General features: G+C 38.3%; 1 protein-coding gene and 1 long non-coding RNA gene across 3 annotated transcripts; one reads left to right on the top strand and one right to left on the bottom strand.

Annotated features, from left to right (window-relative positions):
* Positions 1-1,589: 1,589 nt before the first annotated feature.
* Positions 1,590-25,225, bottom strand: tasor2 (transcription activation suppressor family member 2). 2 transcript variants are annotated; one of them, XM_017467767.3, is made up of 22 exons: positions 24,968-25,225; positions 23,278-23,426; positions 23,056-23,151; positions 22,885-22,957; positions 20,862-20,953; positions 20,555-20,692; positions 20,093-20,220; positions 18,774-18,787; positions 18,493-18,592; positions 18,248-18,342; positions 17,958-18,058; positions 17,795-17,867; positions 17,630-17,701; positions 15,402-17,522; positions 13,702-14,458; positions 12,909-13,329; positions 6,837-11,018; positions 6,023-6,145; positions 4,688-4,841; positions 4,428-4,533; positions 3,050-3,231; positions 1,590-2,009 (listed from the first exon to the last, which is right to left on the bottom strand). In XM_017467767.3, the coding sequence occupies exons 1-22, from the start codon at positions 24,996-24,998 to the stop codon at positions 1,912-1,914; spliced, it is 9,306 nt and encodes a 3,101-aa protein (XP_017323256.2). In that variant the 5' UTR covers positions 24,999-25,225; the 3' UTR covers positions 1,590-1,911. The 2 variants fall into 2 exon arrangements, with proteins under 2 accessions (XP_017323256.2, XP_017323257.2); XM_017467768.3 differs by having other exon boundaries at positions 13,702-14,041; positions 24,968-25,224.
* LOC128632859 (uncharacterized) lies at positions 20,960-23,415 on the top strand. Its single transcript, XR_008396474.1, has 2 exons — positions 20,960-22,252; positions 23,022-23,415. It is a non-coding gene; the product is annotated as an uncharacterized LOC128632859 (long non-coding RNA).
* Positions 25,226-26,265: the final 1,040 nt, after the last annotated feature.

The following is a 26,265-nucleotide window of genomic DNA, read 5'->3' as shown; positions in this document are numbered from 1 at the left end:
AGGAAAGAAACTGTTGCAGAGTCTGCTGGTGGTGGCATGGATGCTCCTGTACCTCCTGCCATCTGGAGAATAAGCTTTTGTGATTTTATAGTATATATTGTGGTTGATTTATGAGTGATAATTATATTGTGAACATCACTCTGAGCAAGATCACTAAACCTGAGACACAGCAGAAGTGAAAGACCTCTAAGGTTAAATTCCTAGAGCCAGTGGTGATTGTTTCAAATGTTGACCAAACGTTATAGTATACCAGAAATTAAGCTTTCTGTGACTGAGGTTCTTCCACAGATTGGCAATACCTCTGGTGTGGAGAAAGAAGAAATGGTGACCATACTGAGCAGAACCTCTGAGACATGGCAGAACTAAAAGATCATAGAAGCACTTCACAAAAAAAGAAGAAATTTTATCAAGTGGAAATTGCATTAATATAGTCAAATTTATGCATATTATAACATTACAATAAACCAATATATATACAGACTCACTAGCCACTTTAATAAGAACACCTGTGCCCCCTGTTCATTTATGCAGTTATATACAGTATATATCCAGGAGAGCAGCTTATGTTTGTAAATCATTTGAACAAAAATCAAAAGGTTAAACAATAAGGACAAATTTTCACAGCTTTCTTTGCTCATATTTACCAAGGGTGCCAATAGTAGTGGAGGGTACTGTATACACACACACACAGTATATACAACTCTTTTCAGTATATACAAAGCTTTTTCTATTGGCAGATGTTTATTATTTTAAGAATGTATTAAAAGGAGAGCAAGAAAATTAGTGAAAATGTTTAACGTATAGTGATGAGTCTTATTAGTCTTGAATTTGATTTATTGTAATCTTTTCATAGGAAATATTAGATAAATGTGACTATATTCAAGATATTTCCACTTGCTAAGCTGTACTTTTTTGCAACGAGGTTAAACTTGTCGAGACCATGGTGGATATTTCAAATGCTGACCAAACTCTCCTTCCAGAAACTAATATCTGAAATGCCACCATCATGAAGAAAGAATAAATAATGACAACGTTGAAAGGACCTCCGAATCGAATCAAAACCCCAACGCTTGAAGAGTTTGATTGACTTAAATAGGTTAAATCAGTACAGATCCCAGTGACCACCACAGATTTAATGAAAATCTGGCTTTCAGAGGATACCGTGCATTGAATTACATTTATTCCTCTTTAGTAGCCACTTCATCCTGGTCAAAGCTGTGCTGGATCTGAAGCAAATCTTGGCTACACTCAGTGCGTGGTGGGAAAACACCCAGGATGGGATGTCAGTCCATCGCAGGGCACCATGCACACATAAATTCAGACACAGACATTCACACCTACTGGTTTCAGGAAGACACCAGAGAAACCCACATGGACATGAGGAGAACATGCAAAACTCTACATAGACAGTAACCCGAGCTTAGGCTCAAACTGGAGAGCTTGAAGCTGTGTGGTGGTAACACTACCCGCTGCACCACCATGCCACTCCAACAGCAAATAAAACCACTAAAAATAAGGATGTGAAGTCCTTGATTTCCTGTACTGATATTTTCTCAGCAGTGGAAAATAAACAGAAACAAACCACGATAACTAATCAACTGTTTTATTAAAACGGGTCAATATGATTTATAAAACTATATGGAAAAACAGATACACTAAAATATCAGTGTGTTTTTTTTACAGTATTTAAAATTAATACATATCAAACTTTATACATAAAGCCTCCACTTGAAAGCTTTAATTGTGGATACGATATAAATAGTAACACATGACGGAAAACATGTACATTGCAAAATAATTTACATTAAACAAAAGAGCACTGAACAACATGTAATTAGTAATTCAAACTGTACAAAAAGATAACGTAGGGTAGGGTGGTCACTGTGCTAAGACACCATTCTAGCCACCAGCTTATGAAATCGAGCATGTGTCATTTGAAAGAATCCGTGAGAACGTGTAAATGTTCATAGTTAAAATCCCATTCTTCTCAAAACAATCATCTGGTGTGTCTAAACAGGGAAGACAGAGACAAACATATTACATATTTAAAAGTATGTATTCATTTGTAAAATCCTGAATGATCTAAAAAAGCATCATAGACAAAGTTGATACTGTGAAACAAATCCTGATATTGTAATCTGGATTTTTACATTTTTTTAAACAATTAACCTATCGCATGTAGAATCCTGTCCATGCAGGACATGTAGAGCCATTATACCACAGTGCTGCTGAATACTTCATTTTGATTGGACAGTATCAGACCACGCGGCTATATTTTGACTCACAGGTTTATATAAAAGAGTTATTGTTCCGATAATAACAGCAAATTCACAGGGATTTGTAATGAGGACGCTTCACATAATCCAAGACCAGGAATAATAGAGAGACCAAAATGTGCTGATATGACGAACGTTTTCGTCAGGATATGTAGTTAAAAGTTTTGGAAGGAGTGTCCAGTGTCGGTGCTTTGTAACAGACAGAGGTAAAGCTATTCCTTTAAGTATTCTGAAAGGGTAAGGTCTAAGGACGGAGTACTTTGTGGACAGTCCATAAAGTTAAACATACATAGAAACAGAAATTCATTCTTTAAAAAAAGAAAAAAAAAACCTTAGGAACACTTTAGGGGTGAAGTTATTTGAATATCCCTGCTTTGTGTCAGTCCACATCACTGATTATATTCATACATACATATATATATATCAGAATGTCCTTCTGCTTTATTCCTTACATATTAAAAATGTCAGACAAATACTATTTTTTTTTTAATGTAAATGTATGTTGACTGACATTTGTTTTTCTTTTTATGCAACAATGTCCATGCAACAAATGTCAGATCCATTACTGGGCTCGTACTGAGTAGTGCATCATCATCTTTTTATTTTAGAAACTGCTGTTTTTTTTTTTTGTTTTGTTTTTAAATACACCTTCAAAACCTTTAAGTAAGCTAAGAAAAGCAGAGAAACACAAAACATTTTACGAGGCACTACATGCACTTTACTGTCTGTGAACATTAACAGCTGCACGAACAAAATAAGAACAAAAACTTCACCTGTAACGAAAATAGGGAACCGTGCAGAGACGTTTTGGATCTGGAGATGAACTAGACAGCGAAGGTAGTCTGGTCTGTCCCGTGAAATGACATCACATTCATGGTAAGGCAAGACCTCCACTATTCCCGCTTCCTGGCAGCAGTCAATGAACTGCTTCCTCCTTTGTGCTTCGAGACTGCACCTAAAGGTAACAGCACTAGATAGCTATTGCAGAATTGAGACTTGCATATTAATACTGAAGGCATTCACCAGCACTTGGAGGACTGGACCTTCATACTTCATCAACATGGATGCTAAACAAAATGTATGTGTAGTGGTGGTATATTCTACTATATGAACTTTGATTCTCCTTCACATGTATTTAAATCACATGCTATTTTGGTTACTTCAAAAACTGAAAAGCGAGAAAATTGTATTTAAAACATGTCTAAAATTAAGAAATATTAATGTATTTTATTTGCATTTCATTTTAGGTGAAATAAAGAAGATATACAAATTAGAAATAAATGCATGAAAACGGTCAATATTTATAGCAGCTGGTTTAAAAAAAAAAAAAAAAAAAATTTTTTTTTTTTTTTTTTAAAGAATACAGACTAATGGGCATTTCACAAGTCCCGTCCATCCAGCAGCCAATTTCCGATTAATAATATTTAATTTTATATAAAAGGTGAAAACATATACAGATTATACAAAAATCAGTATACTTAAACAATAAACAGTTTTAAGAGTCCTTAATAACTCTGTTGTCAACTCTACATTATATCAGTTGGAAATATGAAAATAATTTAATATTATCCTGAGCTGACAGACAAGCAAACGACCTGCTCACCGCTACATTTGTAACCTAATCTACTTATGGAAAAACTACTTTACTAAATTTTAAAGAAATATAAGGTTACAATGTCAAGTGAGTGTTCTCACTTTGATCATCAGCATCATCCACATCAGTAACGGTTTCATCACCTGAGGTAAGTCACTCACTGCATTTATACACACCGATTCATCAGTTCAGATCTGTTCTGATTACATTTCTCGTCTTTTTATTCGGTCGTTTAATAACTTGAAAACTTTTACCTTTAAGCGCTCTACTTTGTTTTGATGATGTGCAAGTGCGTCATGAACAATTTGAAAGCTGGTATCTGAGGTCCAGGCTCATGAGGAACCAGGCTCATATTTCACTATAACGCATCTGTCCAAGAACTTGACCAAACCGTGATATTTACCGTGTGAGGAAATGTAACGTTTTTCGGCTGAATTCGGCTACAGAGTCGTCTGACAGGTTTTCCAAGACAGCCGTACATTTTTCAAAGTTTAATCTAGCTATATGTTTACAGGCTAGACATAACAGGAAGGCTAGAACAGAAACTGTGACCTTACCTTGCACTTTCCCGAAGCTTGCGGCTGTCTCTGTAGTGCAGAAACCATTTCCACTTCCCTTTTTTATCTAGTTCTTCCATAATGCCCACAACCTTTTTAATGTTCTCTTTTAAGACATTTTGTGAAAGAAAAAAAGAAAAAGAAAAAAAAGAGCATAATCAAAATCACAAGTGATCTTTTAAAATAGTAGATTACAAAGCAACATTTCAATATTTGTATTTTGTCAAAATTGTAATATTTTTATACATTAAATCCACTACCTAAATTCAGTGTGTCTAGTGCGGTTTCATCGAAAACCACAAATCCTCCCTTGGCAAAAAGCTCTTGGTGTGTGAGGTTTACAACATCGTCAGGCTGATCGATGCCCGCAAACAGAACCCTGGATGACTTTTTTAACTCAAGCAAATGTGGAACCTGGGAAGACATGATCTGCAGTTAGATATACAGGTGCATTTCAAAAAATTTTTAATATCGTGCAAAAGTTAATTTTTTCCATAATTTTATTAAAAAAGTGGAACTTTCATATATTCTAGATTCATTACACATAGAGTGAAACATTTCAAGACTTTTTTTTTGTCTTGATCATTAATCTTGATGATTATGGCTTACAGGTCATGGAAATCAAAAATCCAGTATCTCAAAATATTTCAATAAAGAATTTATAATACGGAAATGTCAACTTGAGAAGAGCTCTAATCAGCTAATTAACTCAAAACACCTGCAAAGGTTTCCTGAGCCTTTAATCTCTTAGTCTGGTTCAATACACACAACCACAAACTTTTCAGATGAAAGGAAATTTTGCATTTCATTTGGAAATCAAGGTCTCAGAGTCTGGAGGAAGAGTGGAGAGGAACAGAATCCAAGCTGCTTGAAGTCCAGTGTGAAGTTTCCACAGTTAGTGATGATTTGAGGTGCCATATCATCTGCTGGTGTTGGTCCACTGTGTTTTCTCAAGTTGAGAGTCAATGCAGCGTCTACCAGGAGATTTTAGAGCACTTCATGCTTCTCTATCTACTGACGAGCTTTATGAAGATGCTGATTTCCTTCTCCAGCAGGACTTGGCACCTGCCCACAGTGCCAAAACTACTAGTAACTGGTTTGCTGCCCGTGGTATTACTGTGCTTGATTGGCCAGCTCACTGTCCTGACTGTTGTATTGACATGTATTGTCAAGAGTAAAATGAGAGGCACCAGACCCAACAATACCGATGAGCTGAAAGGCTTCCATAACACTTCAGCAGTGCCACAGGTTGACTGCCTCAATACCACGCCGCATTGATGCAGTAATTCATGCAAAAGTAAATACCAAGTAAATTAACATACTTTTCAGAAGGTCGACATTTCTGTATTATAAATTCTTTATTCTAATTTTTTGAGATACTGGATTTTTGATTTCCATGAGCTGTAAGTCGTAATCATCAAGATTAAAACAAAAAAAAGTCTTGAAATATTTCACTTGTGTAATGAATCTAGAATATATGAAAGTTCCACTTTTTGAATAAAATTATGGGGAAAAATTACTTTTCCATGATATTAAATATTTTGAGATGCACCTGTATATTTTTCTAAATGTCCACATGTTTAAAACTGACTTACCTCAAATATGTGTTCTGCAATATCCTCGTTTCTCAGGATAATAAGTACAGGGGTTTGCCCATTGGCATAAAAGTCAAACTGATAAGGCTCAATTGCGGTGTGGCCCTCAGCTTCCAACAGATCCTGGAGATCATAACAATGAATGTTAATGAATGTTTTTCCCCGCCTATAATCACACTATAATTTATGTTATCCTTAAAGGAAAACACAACCCTGAACCACAATATGATTTTGGTGTTAATATGCTGGTTGGGGCTGCATTTCCGTTATTCCTATGAGAAGTTAGCCGTTGCTGCATGCTTCTTTTGTTTTCATTTATCAGCAAGGTCAAAATAATGGGAAATATAATGTATAAGTAGTTGTGATGGCAAATGTTCCAATGCAATACAGCTATACATTGAGTTATGGCAAAGACTTAGCTTGTTTTCGATCAAGAAATGAGGAGCGTGGTGGTGTTGACGGTGATATTACCAAAAAAACAAACAAACAAAAAAAAGCCCCTGCAGATTTGGAAGCTGATCTGTTCGAGTATACAGATGAGGGGGTGAGACAGCTGGACAGAATAAAGGACTAAAGCGCTGATGCATCAATCTCTGTAGGTAGAGATGAAAGTGCTAAATCATACTGGTGCCATTAACAGCGGCATTGTGGGTGATGTAATAAAATGGATAACTAAAGTGAAAACAAACCAACAAGTAGATGATGAAACGTTCCAACGAAAAATTTTTTATATTTATGTTAATTATAAAGATTAACATGTAAGTTGTTCAGGGTGAATTTTTTTCCTTTAACTTCTTAGCTAATATTTTCCTACCTTTGTTTCCTCAAAAAAGGGGTCCGCTGATGTAACCAAGATGTAGAACTTGTACTTTGTCTTGCATGCTTGCCTCACAACGGCGTTTAAATTATCATGCAGATAATCAAACATGTCCTTTTTGATCCGACCACAGAATCCAGACTGTTTGCTAGTTGTAGCGCGCTCAATATCCCATTTTCTTTTCAACTCGTCATTCTGATGAGGGATAGTCTTGCCAAGGCAAATGTCATTCATCATAGTGTTGTAAGACTTTGAACATTCTTTGGTGATGTCTGATACCTTTGAGCAAGTTGCTTCAGTGCCTCTTTCACAGAAAAGGCTTTGGAGATGCAAGGGCTTACTGTAATTTTGAGTTTTCTTCAAGGCCTTCCTTTCAGTCATGTCCACGTTTATCTTAAACTTAGAAAGAGTTGGCAAGGTCTGATCAAGTGCAGAAAAACTGTTCTGCTCATCAAGTCTTGAAAATTGAATGGTCATAGGGTTTTCAACAGGGCTGATATTTAGTCTGCGTTGTGGTTTCACTCTGGAGGTAGGCTTGCAATTTTTGAGCAAATGGGTCATATTCTCTGAAAAAATAAGATACTCAAGTTCCATTAAAGACTGGGTGTCAGATTCTGTTTGCTGTTCTTCCACACTCTGACTCATAGTACCATGTATGCCTGACAATCGCCTTTGAGAGGAAGGACTTTCAAATATCATTCTATTACCTTTCTTGTCGACCATAGTGACAATAGAAGAAGGTGGATCATGAAATGGTCCATCGTTGCCTTCATTTGACTCAAATATTCCCTCTCTCCTGAAATATCTACGCCAGTCGAAAGGCTGCTTGCTTCCTCCTTTATGCCGATATGGGCTAGATGTTCGTGTCCTTGATATGCTTGATCGATCTGAACTACATGAAAAGGTCTTTTTTATGCTGTAGTCTACAGTCGCAGTAAAGTCTCCTTCATCTGACTCATTTTGACATGACTTTATCTTGTGTTTCCTTTTACTGTAACAAACAGGCTCTGATACATGACTTTCAGACTCATCATTAGATTCAGAAAAACCTGCTCGATGTCTGAAAGAAAGAACTCTTTCATGTGACTCATCCACATTGGGACTGAATTCTGAATAACAAATACTTTGTCCCCAACCAAAGTTGTCCGAGTTACTTCCTGTAATCTCTCTTGGCCTATATGCAACTTCTCTGTGGACAGAAATGCTGTTTGTGTAACGTGTATGCTCAAAAGGTGCATACCATTCACTGAGATCTTTTTGTTCCTCTGTTTTGAAGCAAGCACTGTGTGTCCATGATGAAGGAAGCTCTTCATAGGAATATTCTTCGTATTTTTCAGAAGAAAAAACAAACTGGTCTTGTTGAGGCTTAATTTCTTTGGTTTTTGTAGGTGTGGGAATCGCATCGTAATCAAAATAATCCAAGTTCTCCTCGGGCACATGTTTATCAGTTACTAATAGTTCACTTTCATCGGTCTCTTTGACTGTGGCCTCGTACTTATTAGAGGACCAATTAGGATCCTGAGGGAAGATTTGGTCTCTGTGAGCTGGAGACTTCTCTACTCCAGACTGCGAATCCTCAGAACTATCAAGTACCAACCATGTATTGGTAGACCTCTTCTTTACACAATAGTGCTCCGTTTCAGAAATGTCCTGTAAATTCACTTCCTGAAAGTCTGAAACCTCTTCCGTCAGTTGACTGTATGGTGGTTCATCCAGAGTAGGAGTACAGCATCTGCTGTTCATCTCAGCCTCAGTATCTATTTGCAGAGCAGGTGGAGATGCATCCATGCTATCAAAATTGTCATATATCTCATCCCTTTTAGCAGGATACTTTGCACAAATTGTGGGGATAAGAGGTTTTTGGTCAGTACCCTTCTCTAGCATTCTAGAGTCTTTGCCTGAACCAACATTCGCATTTAAAATTGCTAAATCATCAGCTTCTTCAGTTGTTCCCTGGATGCTAGAGTCTTTTGTTTCATATGGTTCTGCTTTAAAAACTAAACTTAAGGGGGACACATCATCACAAACTTTTCTGGGTTTGTTCTGATTGACCTCAGGGGTCTCATGTTGAACCACAATGGAGTCATAAAGCATTGTGCTTTCACTATCATTCTGTGTTGGGATGCAAGTGCCACCAACAGCAGGCAAGCTACGGCCTTCCTTCAACGTAATTGACTGATGAGATGTTGAGCTCACATGAGCTGCAGATGAATAATCAGATATGCCTGGCTGAGCTCCCTCTGTTGTTTGCTCTTTATAATTGCTTGCCACAGGTGCCTCAGGTTTTATTTCATCCTCCTGCAGCTTTACAGTGTCTTCTTCAAGCACTTTAGGAAGAATTTCACCAGCAGAGACATTCACCTCATGCACCTTTTCTTGATTTTCATCTTCAGAATCCTCATCACTGATATCCATATCTACACAATCTGTCCAATCTTGAGATTCGTCAATAGTGTTCTGCTCCTCAGAGTCTAATTCAATGTCGGCATCACAAATGAGCTCTGCTGCTACTTTTCTTTCACTTTCACTAGTCATTTCATCTGTATTACTCTCATCTTTCCCAGACACATGTTCCTCCATGTTCCTTCCTTCTGTCGTATCAACATCGTGCTGTCTATCCACAGAGCTGCAGTCTCCGACATCAGGCTGACATTTCGTTTCATCCTTTGTGCCATCATTCACATCCTGTATGTTTGCAGGTGTGTCGTCTCTGACATCAAGCCCAGGGTTGGCTTCCTTGTTTATGTTATTCACATCCTGTACATCTGTAGACACATCAGTTCTGACACCAAGCTCAGGTGTGGCTTCCTTGTTTGTGTTATTCACATCCTGTACATCTACAGGTATGTCATCTATGACACCAAGTTGATCTTTCACTTGAGCCAGTACATCTACATACATATCTCTAATGTTCACCACAGAATTAACTTCATCTGAGGCATCATCATCCTCATCACATACACCATGAGGAGTATTTTCTCCATCATACACTGATGTGATATCTCCGATATCAAGTGTTGTTGTAACCTTGTTTGTCTCATCGTTAACCTGTACCCCCAAATGTGTGTCATTTCTGATATCATGTGCACTTGTGCCGTCTCCAACAGGTTCAACCGCTTCCTTTGACTTAATCACATCAGGTACATTCACAGATGAGTCATCTGTAACAGGCACAGGTGATACTTTGTCTTTTGTCTCATCATCAACGAGCACTTCCTCAGGTGTATCGCTCTGGACATGACTCGCAGGTTTAACATCCTCCTTTATTTCATTCACATCGATAGGAGTGTCATCTCTGACATCAGGTACAGGTCCAACCTTCTCTGTTACTTCATGATTAACATGCTTCTCTAAAAGTATATTATCATTTCTGTCATCTCTTGGTGTTTCATCAATTACAGATTTGACCTCCTGCTTTGTCTTGTTATTTACATCAAGCACATCCAGTGGTGCGTCTCCAACATCATTACACATTACCTTATTATTTCTCTCACCAAACTCAGATTGCTCCTTTGTACTACTATTCACATCATGAATAACCATAGGTGTTTCATCACTGGCAAGAAGCACAGATTTAACTTCAATTTTTGCATTGTCATCACTCACAGAAACGGAAATGACAGAAGAACTTCCTATCTGGGTTTTAACTGGCGACTCATTCTTGCTACCAACGTGCGTACACACTGATGTATTTTCATGTTGTTCCTCATCAACTGCTGCTTCACACTGCTCATCTTTGGATACACTCTCACTATATACTGACACGGGTGCTTCATCTTTGTGTTTGTCCTTAAAGCTCAATGACTTTAGTATGATTTTTCTTCCAGGCAAGGAATCATGCACTTTTGAAAGAATCACAGGCCTGACAGGCCCAACAACCTGGTGGAATATAGCCACATTTTTTGTCTCACTGCCCATCCTCCCAGCACTTTTTATGTTCATGGTCTTTGTTGTGGACAGGTCCTTGCTAACAAGTTCACTCTTTTGCACATTCAACAATTTCTGTTCATCGATTCTCATGTTTGACGCCTGGTCCAACAACTGAATGTATACACTATTGCTCTCCAAGACTTTTGTGTAAGAGCTTTCAGTGATATCGGCCAGATCATCCTCTGTGTCACTGCGGTCGGTACAATCAGGTGTGGAATTTTCCTCCAGGGCCTCAGTGGATCTGTAACCCTGCAATGGTTAACAAAAAGGATTAAGGTCTGTGCGACAGCATAAAATATGGATTTCCTGCCTTTTAGAAACAAATGCAAATAACAATACAGATGTATTAACACATCATATTATTACTAGAGGCTTGTAGAAAATCTAAGAGCTATGTGTGAGCATTTTCAGTGACTAAACACCTAACAGATACGGTAATATTTATTATACCACAGTTCCAGTGAATTCCTGAATCTGACCGGTTGATTACTCTGAATGTATTGATTAATCACAAGCATTACTTTCTAACAGCAGTTCCGGCTATAATTCAAACGATAGGTTTATACACTATATGGCCAAAAGTTTGTGGACACCTGACCACCACACCCATATATGGTGTTTCCCCAAGCTGTTCCCACAAAGTTTGGAGCAGACTGTACAGAATGTCTTTGTATGATGCAAAAATCACAATTTCCCTTCACTGGAACTAAGAGGCTCAAACCTGTTCCAGCATAATAATGCCCCTGTGCACAAAGGGAGCTCCATGAAGACACAGTATGCCAAGGTTGGAGTGGAAAAACTCAACTGTCCTGCCCAGAGCCCTGACCTCAACCCCACTGAATACCTTTGGGATGAACTGGAACACCGACTGCACCACAGGCCTCCTTGCCAGACATCAGTGCCTGACTTCACTAATGCTCTTGTGGCTAAATGGGCAAATCCCCACAGCCATGCTCCAAAATCTAGAGGAAAGCCTTCCCCTTCCCGGATAAGTGGAGGTTATTATAACAGCAAAGAGAGGACTAAATTTGGAATGGGAAGTTAAAAAAAAACACATATGGGTGTGATAGTCAGGTGTCCACAAACATTTGGACATAGTGTATTAATATGCTTGTTCTAATATGTTACTGTTTATAAAGTAATGTTTATTTAGCATTCATGGAAAGAGTCTCCAGAGACATTGCTCTGTAGACAGTGCCCTCAGGGCAGAGGACTTTAGCGGATTCACTGCAAAATCACAAGCTGCATTGTTTTGTATTATTACCTTCACAAGCAAGGCTGGTGAGAGAACAACTATTTATAGCTACTATAACTTATGTGACAACAGGAACTTGTTTTGCAGACATTCCACAAGTCATGTTTAATTATAAATGGATTACAAAATATGCTATTATTTATGAAATAAAAATGGCTAGAGAAAAAGAATACATTTTGGTTTGGCTTCACACCTCCCTGTCGTTGATTATTTTCCTGTAGCATCAGTTCTTAAAAGTGTTTTATTCCTTATTTAACGAATGCACTGAAATAGTTAATAATATTCAGCCAAGATTTAAGCATTTACTGTCCATCCCATCCATCCATCCATCCATCTTCCATACCGTTTAATCCTTTTCAGGGTCATGGGGAAACCTGGAGCCTATCCCAGGGAGCATCGGGCACAAGGCGGGCTACACCCTGGACAGGGTGCCAATCCATCGTAGGGCACAATGACATACACATTCACACACCCATTCATACACTACGGACACTTTGGACACGCCAATCAGCCTACCATGCATGTCTTTGGACTGGGGGAGGAAACCCCCGCAGCACGGGGGAACATTCAAACTCTGCACACACAGGGCCACGGTGGGAATCGAACCCCCAGCCCTGGAGGTGTGAGGCAAACGTGCTAACCATGCGCCTTTATCACTTTTAGCTGCTGCGACAACACCTTTTACTTGGTATAAAGGAATTCTCCAGAATTTCCATAAAATAAATGATTTTGCCATTCCTACGTCCAGACGTCTTAAGGCGCTTTTTACCTGAACGCCCAGAGCTACATTAATCCTATAATTTGCATTTTTGGTCATTCTGTGCAGACAGAAAAAAAAAAACATCAAGATTAGATACTGTTTATGTTGCCTTAGTACTGCTTACCATATGAATGCCTCCTGCTAGAACACTAGGAGAATAGTCTAATCTGGGTTTAATAGCTGGCTCTTTATTTTCCCTCGTATGTTCCAGGTTTGATTGTATACCAGTACTAGGTGTAGGATTTTCTCGAGCAGTGCAGAGATCCACAGCCCCAGATGGTTTCACTGAAAGGTCAAGAGCATCTGCTACAGGATCTGAGGAAGTAGGTTTGTCCTCCTTTGAGGCCAAATCAACATCAGGCAGCAGTGTGGAAGTCTGAACAGCACACTGTAACACCGTTACAGGATTTTTTCTTTCCACTGTTGGACAGATCTGATCAAAGTGAAAGAATCTGGAAGTGGGTTTACTGTAGAACAGGCCTATCCACATATGGAAGATGAGATGCACCTGCTCATAATTGTCTTCAATGCTGAAATCCCATTTGCTGAGGAAATTAGAAACAGACAGGAATGTGGTTACTGGTAAATACAGCGTAGACCATTTCGGCTATTACCATTACTGTTATTTGAAAAATTTTACTTATAAGCTAAATAACCTATGGACATTCAAACAGGTAATGACTTATTTCTAAGAGTCCTCTTTCAGAAATTCTACTACAAATACAGCTTTTTATGCAGTACATATGTATTTAAATGTTCACAATGTAACTACACATTGATTACATTACTACAAACGTATATAGCACTTTATAACATTTTGACATACTGAGTTATAGCCAAATTTAAACACTCTTGAGTCACTGGATCCAGTTCTAGGTGAAAAAAAAAAAAAGAACACAAAGGAAAAAATCACATACCCATGCAGCGCTCTTGTCACACATTTGTCTATCCTGTCATTTGTGAACTTGCTGTCAAATTTGAAATCATAGTTTTCTTTCCAATGTCTTGTCACTTGAATGGAGCCCTCCTTTTCAGTGATGGTCCTACAGCGGAAAAACATAGAACTCCATACTTTGGCCTTGACAGCGGCTGGGGCTGATGCACTTGAAGATGGCAGGAATCTCCATCCATTTTTGCCTTCTTTATTAGGATAGTCTGGACAACTACTGAGATCAGGTAACTTCAGAAGGTGGTCAGAATTCATGGACAGACGAGACTCAACTGGAGGTTGAACCTGCTGGCATATGCCTGTCAAACCTGACAGCAGAGAGGTGGGCTGTGAGTAAGAATGCTCTTTTGAGATTTCTAATATCAAATCCCCAGTCACAACAAGACCCTCTGGAAAAGGAGATTTAGAGGGTAATTTTAATCTGGGAGTGAGGTCTCGCAACAGATGAAAGACTTTTTGCTGTGAGCTATTGGTCTTGGCTCCAAGGTGTTTTTCTCCCAGGTTAGGCAACACTTCATCACTATTTACACTGAGGGCCAAATCAGCCAGAAGATTAAGAGCATCTGAAGGTGCAGGCACACCAACAGCCACTTCCACTTTATTGCTTTGGCCATCAGATCTAATACGCTTTCCTTCTACCCTATTTTCTACAGGCTCAGATATGAGCTGTTGGTCGGCTTGTTTAACTATTTCATTAGGGGAAATGTTGTCAAAACTGTTGCAACCTGTAAAAACAGAAAAAGGAAAAAAAAAAAAGAAAAAAAGAAAAAAGACAACAGAGAATGAAAAAGCAGCAAGAGTATGGACACAAGCAGAATTTGTCACAGGCACACACATACATGTAAGACAGATGGTAGAAGCTGTAGAAAGAAAGAAGCTGTAACTGGTAATTTCCCTACTGACAATGTAAAACTAATATTATAAATCCATCTGCAATTAATAGTAATATTAGTATTGCACATAATGCAAAAAAACCATGCATTTAAATTCACTCACAGTATAAACAATTTTAGTAGGGGCAGCAGAAAAAAAGCTAAACAAAGGCAGGCAGAGAGAATGGAGGTCCACATATGTTTTCAAGCAAGTCTGCTGATTTAAATATACATAACTTATATGATTATTTGAAATAGGACTAAATTTATCCACACAGAGTCTGCTGTTATTTAAAAAAAATATATCTGTTTTCCTTTTAGGATATTTCATTTATTGTCGATTAGAGGTGTGCATTGGGATTGGGATCCTACAGCCAACCAGAAAAGACCAAACAAACAAAGTCACAGGAGCTCAGATACGAAACTCGCAGGACAAAGATAGGCCATGTTCTTTAACATATTGGACTTGGCGGGTTGATCATGCATTCCTGGACCCCATTTACAGTGTCCATTCATTAATCTTCAGTAAATGCTTTATTCTGGTTGCAGTCACTGGGGCCTAAATTATTAATTTGTTTATATTTCAAGAAACAGAACCAAGTAATTGGTCTGGAGTTAAAAAAATAAATAAAATAATGCAGGCGTCCCATGCACATCTCTATTGTAGATCTCAAATAAACTTGACTACAGTGCACAGTAATTAGAAAAGATCCTACTTGTTTATATTTGACATATTATGCAAGGTATAAGAAAATGTGTGTATATATATCTCACAGTGACTTTACTATATTCCTACCATTTTCTTTTGGGATCTTTAAGATCCACTTCTCCTGAGATGTTGTGGTCCTCAGCCGTGTTTTAGATGGTGTATTTTCCGCTGGCTCTTGGATCCCAGCTGAGTTGTTCTTGTCTGACAACTCTACATCATTGTTTGGTTTGCATTTTTTCAGTTCAGGCCCTGTATTATCGGATATCGATATCCCATGATCCTGTACAGCAGGAGATGTAGTCCTTTTTGCTCTTTTCAGCACTGTCTTTAGTTTACTTATGGATATTGCCCTGTACACATGGCCTTTCACTGGGCTTTTATTTTTTTCAGTTGATTCAAGGACAGATGATTGCTCAGAGTTTTTAGGGGATACAGGATCTTTCTCAGTAGTGTCCTCAGATGATAGTGCCTTACCTGGATTCACTGAAATGTCTTGTGTATGTGTTAGGTGCATATGCTGACCACTGTTTTCCATTTCTAATGGCTGATGTTTATCATGTGGTGGTGTAGTTGTTGGCCTCTCCCCCAAAGGACTGTTGGTTGTAATGGAGGATTCTTGAGCTTGCTTATGTTTGTTTGAATTTATGTCTCCAGGAGCAACCTCTGAGCCATGTGGGACAAAGACAAAACCACAATCTGTGATTATTGTCTTAAGGCCATATCGTTCTCTCATATTAATTCCTTCCATTTTGCGCTTTGGTGTACTGGGCATGATGCTTTCTATGACAGCAAGTTCTGTAATGGTGGTATTTTTCTCAGTCTCACTGTTTTTACCACATGGTATTTCAGTGCTTTTAAAATCTGACCTGAGCGTCCGCTTCGTACTGACATCAGGATTCCAGTGCCTCTTGCGCCTTGGGAGAGACCGCCAATCTTTCTTCAGTGTACTGGGTGAGGAATGTGTTGCGTCACTGTTACTACTCTGTTCAGGGGTAGATTCTGCTGAAGGGCATAAGGATAAAGTAGTGTTTTGAAGTGGGGTGGCAATTTGACTGACTCTATTAGTATTGCGTTTTAAAGCTTTCCTCCTTCTCCTTTTTCCACGCCGGTTTGGCACGGATTTTGTCTCAGAAAGAACATTGCTATTTGCCTCTTGCGGTACGTCTTTACAACCTTTAATTAATGCGTCAGTCTGGTTTACTGATGTAGTAGGAGGTGAAATGGATGTTGGAAGGTCAGCTTCCTGTAGGACTTTGTCTGCAACAGGTATCTGACCTCCAACTTTAGGGAGCTCATCTGATATAGAATCTACTGACTGATCAACCTCCATCTCAGTGTTAGATGCCAGAGTTGAGGAATCATCTGCAATTTCTGTGGATGATAACGCCACACTGGTGTTCTCAACGGTTTCTTTCAAAACTGCCCCAGAAAACTCCTGCCCACTGCATTTGTCATCAACTGAGACACACTCAGATGTTTTCTCACTGTCCTGAGCAGTATTATCTGCATGAATGTTCTGAGCATAGTCTTCTGGGGGGAGGTCACCTGATGTGGGTGAAGTGTCTGTCCTTTCAACTGGGTTATTATCAGGCGATGCAATCACGGCTGCACCAGGTGTGCTGACTCCCTCTAACAAAGCACAATGGGGCGATTCAGCAGCTACAGTTATTTCTGTTTCAGCTTGCTGCGCTGCTGTCTTTTTCATGTCATCAGAAACATTCCTGCATGTTAAATGATCAGTTTCATTAGGCAAATCTCTTTCCAAAACCATGCCAGCAGGAGTCTGAGGGGCCTCAGGTGACGATATATAGTAATAGACATCATCGTCGTGATCATCACTGCGCTGCTGTTTTCCAGCAGCAAGGAGTTCCATTGCTCTAACCACTGGAATTTCAAAACTGCATGGACTTTCTAGGTATGTCCTGAGGCGATCTCCAGTTTGTTCTGTCCACTTTGGAGCAATCAGAGGAAAACCACTGGGTACATCATACTGATCAGGAAACATACTAGCCTCCCTATTAGGACTGCTAGTTAACCCTGGACAAATAAGAGCAGCAAAGTTCTGCAAATGTTTCTCCATTATGCCCAGAGGCTCCTCATGCTGCTTTGGAGGACACTTCTCCATTTCTAATTCAGCATAATTCAGGGCGGGGAGAACTTGAAGAACCTCCGATGAAACTGTAGTCTTATGGTATCCACTCTTGGTCTCTAAATCCCAAAAGAACCATTAATTAGAAATAAAAGACACCACATGAACAATGCCCAAAACTTACAATAACATATGCCACAAAATACTTTAGATACATTTTATTCACCTCTTGGCACAGTTCTGGAGTCAGGATAAACAAACAGTCCTTGAAGAGCAAAGGATTTATCTGTGCCTGCACCTACAAAAATGTTCCCAACATTTTACTAATCAGGAAGTAAAGCATTAAACATAGTTAATAAGAATTAGAGTATTGCCTTTAGAGCATCATTACCTTCATAGGAGAGGAAATTACATGAATGTAAAAGTACAAGGAAACCACCATCTTCCAAACATATTACAAGGGCCTGCCAGTTAACAGAAAAAAAATAAATAAATAAATCTGTCTTCTTGTTCCTTATTCACTGGCTCAAATGTCACCTATACCCCAGACTTACCATGTCCTTCTCCTTCAACTCCTGAGTTAAGAAAGCTAGCTCATTACTTTCTTCAAAGGAGATGACATCATACATGCTAAACCATTTGCCATCTAATGAAACTGGGAAAAAAACAAAACAAAACAAAAAAAAAAAATCAGACATATGTTCCACAAGAAATCAAAATATCCACATACAACATCTTACATCTATAAAATGACAAGTACTACTCTGTAATAAAAAGGAGTGTTCTAAATCTCACTATTCTAAATAACATATGCTATGAATAATTATAATACATTTTAACACACCTTCACGAAGAGGAGAAGTTTCAAAAACTGCTTGGGGCAATGTCTTCCTCAGTTCAGAGACTCCAATGGCACGGTCAACTTGAACTGTTTTTGGGCTGAGGAAAAAGAAGCCAGATCGGCATTAACTAAAATAAGAATATAATTCAAATTCAATATGTTGCCACATTCAGTATACACCAACAGTTCCATATCCATGTACATAGTTTGACTCATTGTTGTACACTGCCAAAAGTGATCCAACGTACAGATTTGCTGGGAACATAGCTCCATGGATGGACTTCAAGCCAATGTTGTACAAAACAGACTCAATCTTTAGCTGGCCACTCCAGGGTTGGTAATGAAATGCTGAAATTATAAGGTCTTCGATGAAATGCCAGAAATTGAAGCACAATGGACAACAATCCAAAGAAACCTTTTTTTCTTTGCATAATATATAATAAGATGTTCAATAAAATTTCATCAAAACATGCTTTGTGTTAAGTTGGTCCAAAAATGTAGAATGTTAAAATGTTAATGCAAAGCTTACATGATTTTTCATGGCTGAAAAACAAAGGAGAAAGAAGAAACACGTTTAAACATTTGCAATACATTCACATAGGCAAATATTTACATGAACAGCAGGTGGTGGGACAAAAAGATGCAGAAGAGAATTCAAATTTATCGCTTATTTAAATCATGTCATCTTTGCAAACCTGAAAGGAGCAAGAGCACATAGGCAAAATAATAATAAAAAAAAATACATCACTAGTATTTTTCCAGTTAAAACCTGATACATAAAAACTGTATAAACAATATACAGTATTATTATTCTGTATTATATACAGAAAATCATGAAGATACAGGTCAAATGCTTCAAGTTAATGTTCAGAGCAAATACGATCTCATCAAAATGTAATCTCAGTGATTTTGACTGTGGCATGGTTGTTGGTGCCAGACTGACTCATTTGCGTATGACCTCTTTGGATTTTCATGCACAACAGTCTCTAGAGTTTACAGAAAATATAATATATAAAAATATAAAAGAAGATATAAATTATCAGAAAAACAACAACAACAACAACAACAACAAAAAACATCCAGTGAGCTGCAGTTCTGCTGGGAGAAATAATTTCTTCAATGGGAGAGTTCAGAGGAGAATGGCCAGACTGGTTCAAGCTGACAGGATGGCTAGGGTAACACAAATAACCACTCTGTACAACCCTGAAGAGCAGAAAATCATTTCAGAACACACAACATGCAGGTCTACAGCAGCAGAAGACCACATCGGTTTCCACTCCTGCCAGCCATGAATAGGAAGCTGAGGCTACAGTGGGCACAGGCTCAGCGAAACTGGACCTTTTATATAAAAAAAAAAAAAAAAAAAAAAAAAAAAAAGGGGGGGGGGGGGGGGGGGGGTTGTGGTGGTGGCTCAAACCAGTCTGGCCATTCTCCTCTAATCTACTGAACAAGGCTTTTGTTCCTACTACAGAACTGCCACTCACTAGATGTTTTCTTTTTGCAACACTGTATGTAAACTATTCTATGCAAACGTTCAAGGCCGGGAGCTCAGCAGTTTCTGAATCACCCGTCAAAGTCATGGAGATGAAATTTTCCCCATGTGGATGTTTTCTGTGATCATTAACTGAAGCTCTTGACCTGTATCTTCATGATTTTATGCATTGCGCTGCTGCCACATTATTGGCTGTAGAAGTATATATGCATGTATGTATAAACACACACACACGCGCACTACCTGGCTTTCAGTTCAACTGTAGTAAAAGAAAACCAATGTCCTACACCATCACATGTAACCCATTCGACATACTTCTCAGACACTATTTGAATAGTTGTACTATTTATGCTGACCTTTTCTCTTTCTGCTCTAAAGAGATGGCAGTTTTTCCATAGGAGAAAGCCACAATGGCGAATGGGCACACATGCCTTGGGCATGACTCAACCTTTTCCCCTCCATCCAGAAGCTCATACATATAATACTGAAAAACAAACATTAAATTAGTAAGGCACAAAAACACATTACATTTATTTTAATTAAAACCTCTATTTAAACACAGCACATGACAGATAACCCTCATTTTATGTATAGCTAAATAATAATAATAAAAAGGTGTGGTGTGGAGGTTTAGTCCTCATAGCTCTGGTGAGTACCAGCATTTAATGATCTACGCATGTGAGAGTCCTCTAACATGAATGATGTGAATGTTGAGTAAGGAGAATTTTAGTGTACACAATAGTTGGATTCTACTTTTTAGAGGTCTGGTAAAGGCATGGGTCAAAGCTGAATTGGAGAAATAATGAGCTAAGTGTCACCTGAGTCCTTTCAAATGCTAGAAAGGAGCTGGTGGTTGCACACACTGCTCTGAGCTGCTCTGATACATGACAGTCAAACCCAGCAGTTGGGGGTGTGAAGTTTTGTGTGTAGTTTTCAGTCACCTCCTTCTCTCGACCCTATTGACGAAGTAAAGTTTTTTTGTTGTTGTTTTTTTCTTAAAAATAATGCAGATAAATAAGGTAATTGTGGCATAAAAAACAACTCATGTTTGTACATATTTTTAGAAATTTTACTTAAAAAACAAAACAAACATGCAGCGTTGTGTGTGTTTTTTTTTTTTTTTACCTTTGTCAACTTTAACAGAACAATGTAGCCTGTCTTGCCATCATACCAGCGCTTTAGGTCAAGGCAGTCAGAGTACTTTGAAATATACACACCTGTTTCAAAGACAAATGACACCAGTCATCCTATACACTCCTATAAATCATCCTATACACTCAATATATAGGCTACAATCAGTTTAAAGTTCTAGATAACTCGCAAAAGAACCAGAGGACAGGTTTTGTTCAAATGAAAGTTCTCAAACATGTGGTACATATTTACATTTTTGACTAAAAACCCTAGTTGTTTTGTCTTTTCAAGCTAAAACATGTCATGTACCCAGGCAAACAGCAAAAACAATCAGGAAAAACCCGTTCAACGACATTAGCATGAGTGAGCCAAGATCAGCACAAGATCACAAGATCAGCAAGAAAAAGTGAGACATGGGTTATAAAGCACACGACAATCCTCCTCACAGACATATGACACCTTCCTTTAAGTAAAATGTGTAGAGTCTACATGAAAAATATGAACATTTCCTATTATTATACTACATTCCACTGACATAAAACAATACCCCTTTTTTAATGTGCATTCAGATTTAGCATGCTCTGACTACCTAACAGTTAACACTGATACAAAAAAAAAAAAAACCACAAACAAAAAAACGAAACAAAGGGGTGGCGGGACGATGGTGGCTCTCATTACATTTCAGTTACTTTGCTGAAGAAAGATAATCAGATAATGCCAACACTATGTTGTAACAAACTGAACGGAAGAAAATGTGTAGATGACCTCATCTATTTTCAAAAGGAAAAAAAAGGCAGAGGCAGGGAAGTGCAGTGACAAAGGGTGCAATAAAAAGAAGGTGAGAGCCAGTGAGAAAGAACAGCATATTTACTGCCGAACTTTGACTAATAAGTCACTAATTTTAGGACCGGCCATAATCCTTTCATAGAATGTCTTTCTAGGAGATGATCTGGGAAAATTTTGCTGGTAATTTAACAGACAGGTCGGATCAGTGCGTCCCATCCTTACCTAATGCAAGCTAAAGAAAATGACTAGAATGTTTGCCATACACTAGCACAGCTAGATAATTAAAAAAAAAAAAAAAAAAACAGCCAAAAAAAAAACAAAACAGAACTAGACATTTTTACCACTAGCTTCTTACTGATTATAGAAATAAATGTGTATGAAACATGCACGAACAATTCATGTTTAATATCTATTAAAATATCTTCATGGATTTTGTGTTTCATTTTCATGTTCGACTAATGTAAGCTATATTGCTCCATAAGCCCTTTGGGCTGGTCCCTCTAACACTTTCTGTTTCTATTTCTCATTTTCTCTTGCATATAAAGCTATACATTTATGCTTTCACTTTCTATACTGGATGACTGCTTACACATCACAAGGTGAGAGCCCATTTTCAGCTTTATTTATGTGCATTAATGCCATGAATATACTTAAATTTTAAAGATGACTCATTATTTATAGTTTGGAGCTTTTTAGGCTGTTCCAGTGAAGTTTATGAAATGGAGCTCCTGAGATTTATATGCTGTATTTTTAGTGGTGGCTTGCTTTAGTGTTGGGAATTGTATACATACATTGTATAGATACAGTATAGAAGAAACTGTCTATAACCTATTTTATTTGCTTAAATGTACCACAAGGTCAGAATGCTGTACCATGGTGCAGTCCTGTTACAGTAGAAACTGAAACCAATTTCTCTCAAAAACCTGATTTAAATTTCTATGCTATTCTTGTGAAAGGCTCTCAATGTACTACATGATAAAACTATTCATGTTGGACAGAAGTTGTGGGTGGAGTCTTTGAGTGTCTTTGTTTGAGGTTAAAAAAAAAAAAAAAAAAGTTACTATAGCACCTTCGAGGTTGTTTCTTCACAGCACTTGGCTTTGTGTTGCTTATGGATCAAGCTGAAAAACTACATTCCAAGTATCACAAGGATTAAAAAAAGGTGTCAGACACACCCACCCATACCCACAATATTCTCAGATAAATCTACCACAGCTGTATTGATAGTTACCCTTTGAACAATCTCCGAGAATGGTGCACGTCCCTTGCCCAACAACTAGGCCTGTATCCGCGAGTCTATTTGCCTTTAAATAAAGGTGAACAGGTGGTCAGGAAATTCAATCACTTATTAACTGGATTTAAATACAGGTCCATGATGGTACTCTGTGTTGCGTGAATATACCCTGGATTTGTCATCAAGCAACAAGAAGCCAAACGACTCCTTGAGTTCCTCTTCAGAGTACCCATTTTCACGTTTTTCAGCACGAAATGCAGAATACTGTGAGAAACGTGACACACACACACACACAAAAATCAGTCTGGATAAATTTGTTCTGAAAAATTGTGCAATTAAAGACGACTGATGACACACAGAGCAAAAACTAAAATTCACATGTCTACTTACTCTTTGTTGTAGAGCTGCATTATTGATCAACTGTGCTGAATTGTAGGTAAAAGACTCTTTGGACTCTTCATACAAATAGCTGTTACGAAGAGGAGCTAAAATACTGCTTTCAAAGGTTACTGAGCCAGGAAGCACTGGCTCAAGAAGACCTGCAAACACAGAGGAAACTTAAATGATGCTTTGGTTTATACCATCCATTTCTCCATCCATCTTCTACCGCTTACCCCTTCTTTAGGGTCGCGGGGGAACCTGGAGCCAATCCCAGGGAGCATCGGGCACAAGGCGGGGTACACCCTGGACAGGGTGCCAATCCATCGCAGGGCGCAATCACATACACACTCACACACCCATTCATACACTACGGACACTTTAGACACGCCAATCAGCCTACCATGCATGTCTTGGGACTGGGGGAGGAAAGCAGAGTACCCGGAGGAAACCCCCGCAGCACGGGAAGAACATGCAAACTCCACACACGCATGGTGGGACCATCCATTCCTAATTTATTTTATTCCGACCTAAATGTTTTAGCACGGCACTAAAATACAACTAGCCAACTATTATTCAACTATTCATACTACCATTCAAGAGTGCTCTTAATATCTCTATATACCCAAGATTTCAAGATTATTTATATATTAAATACAAGCTATATTTCCTTTTTAATGTCTGTAACCTGAGGATCCTGTGTATAAAAATGTCTAATGGTACTTTTGCATTCTGTACTACCATTGCTACGTTGACAAACCACTAGCATAAATACTGACGTTACGATCATTCAAAAGGCAAGAATTGGATATTACACTAGAAATAAAAAGAACACAATCTCATTACCGGTATGCAGTTCTCAAATATCTGAGAATATCATATCATATTTCAAATATCCAGAAAGTGGCATTTAGGTTACATTTGATTAAGGGCACACTTCTGTATGTATGAAGTATTATACAGAGGTATATTTAATGTGCACTTCTTGTACTAAGACATGTTTCTGTAATGTGGTTCTCACTCATTTTGCTCCTGGTTAAAAAGCGTATTTATAAATTCTGGATTCAGTTTTATTGCATTAATTAGGGGGGGGGGGGGGGGGGGGGGGATACCATTTTCTTGCAAGCAGAACAAAATGTTCTGCATCGGTACAGGGTATTAGAAACGTGAGAAGTATGCGGTGTAGGGTATCTTTGTGAAACACAAAAGGCACTGTTTTTTTTTCTTTTTCTTTTTAAAGACTAAAACATCTTTAAGCACAATTCTAACAGTCGTTGCATTTCTTCACATAAACACAACCAGCATGCGTGTCACAGCACGCCAGGTCCTTACATCAAAGTAATGCATTTATAACCGTCAATGCAGTTATTTCCATTGTTATCATAACTTCCATTTCGTAAAAAAGACTTCAAAACGGATTTCACCTTGCTGTCAAAACCCGAATTATAACCACTTTTTGGCTAGAAAGTCATCTTTGGTGTTGAAATAGCCTTATAAACACGCAAGCGCCAAGTTTAGCCAGTTAGCTTGCTAAAACACAGCAGCGTTTCATCGAATATATTAAACAAGCACTTGCTATGTTGTCAAACACACCTACAAGAATCGCCAGAAAAGGAATCTATTATCTTTTTTTTTTGTTTAAAAAAAGATAATCTTAACAACAAAGTACTTTCATGAGGGGGGAAAAGAGGAAGACGTTCACCTTCTTTCGATATAGTAGTGTCATTCTCCATGAAGGCGAGGCATTGGCTGGCGTTTCTGCGTTCCTCTTGATATAAGATCACTTAGATTTACGTTTCATTGCTTCACTGCTGTTCATCGGATTATTTTAATTCCAAGGAAACTGATCAAAGATTATAAGATAGAACAGTCAGCCCAAGGAAGAATACTTTCTGGAGCTATCTATTTTTTTTTTCTAGCTCGACTGAAAACTGATTTCGTCTCAGCTTTCAGGGATACCGTTGTGCAACCAGGAAGTGAAGCTAGCACCGCTAGCTTACTGCTAAACCGTATAAAGGTTGGGCGTAACTAGAATATTAGCGGCTTACAACCAAACTGTCACAATTGGTTTAACTGCGCTTTGCATTGTATTGCTCATTGAAACTCATATATACGCTTAATGTGGCCGAAATTGGGCCGAGTGCGGTTATGGTAAGCGCTTCTTGTTTAACAGACACTCAGCTCAGAGCTGTGGAAGCGTCGAGAATCGAAAAAGAAACAGAAAGTTAAACACAACTGCGCCTCCATTTTGTGTCGGAATCAAACTTGCTGTTTCGGTTTCGTGTCGCTGGTAGTCGCCCTAGAGCATTCAGTCGATAGCTAATCAAATGTCGATATCAGTACAAGTGCAGTATAAAATATCACGTGAACATTAATATTTGTTTATATTGAAATATAAGATCTTATACTGGTCATGACTGCCATTCATGTTTGATAGATCAATAACAGTTGATCATGTTTTGAATCTTAGACTGATCCACATCTCTGCTGGTTATCAATGATGATAATAACATACTCACACTTCTTACACAGCATTAGTCAAACCAAGATGATCTGGTCCCCCTTGAAAATGCAGTGCACTGAAATCCAACTTCATATTTCCTAGATTGTTTCCTCATTAGTTATGCAAAACATCGCTGCTTTAGTTAAAACATGAGGAGTCAGGAGTCCTGTATGAATCCATCCATGAAGAGAGTTTGGATAGAATGAGTCAATATGTAGCTGAAAGACTTTATGTATTTTGGTTGTTCTGTGTTGTCCAGGTTCCTCCTACCTCCCAAAAACATGACGGTAAGTGGATCGGCTATGATAAATTGCACCATGTTTATAACGGTCATGTTTTGAATCTTAGACTGATCCATATTTCAGCTGTTTCAAGCGAATCAGTATGATAATAACATACTCACACATTTTACACAGCGTTGGTCAAGCTAAGATGTTCCTGTCCTTCTGAAAATGCAATGCACTGATATTTAACTTTGTAGTTCTTATAATGTTTTC

Source organism: Ictalurus punctatus, chromosome 5 (assembly GCF_001660625.3).
Source record: "Ictalurus punctatus breed USDA103 chromosome 5, Coco_2.0, whole genome shotgun sequence".
Classification (NCBI taxonomy): domain Eukaryota; kingdom Metazoa; phylum Chordata; class Actinopteri; order Siluriformes; family Ictaluridae; genus Ictalurus; species Ictalurus punctatus.
Note: the sequence above shows the minus strand (reverse complement) of the source record. Positions and strands in the feature narration are given on the sequence as shown.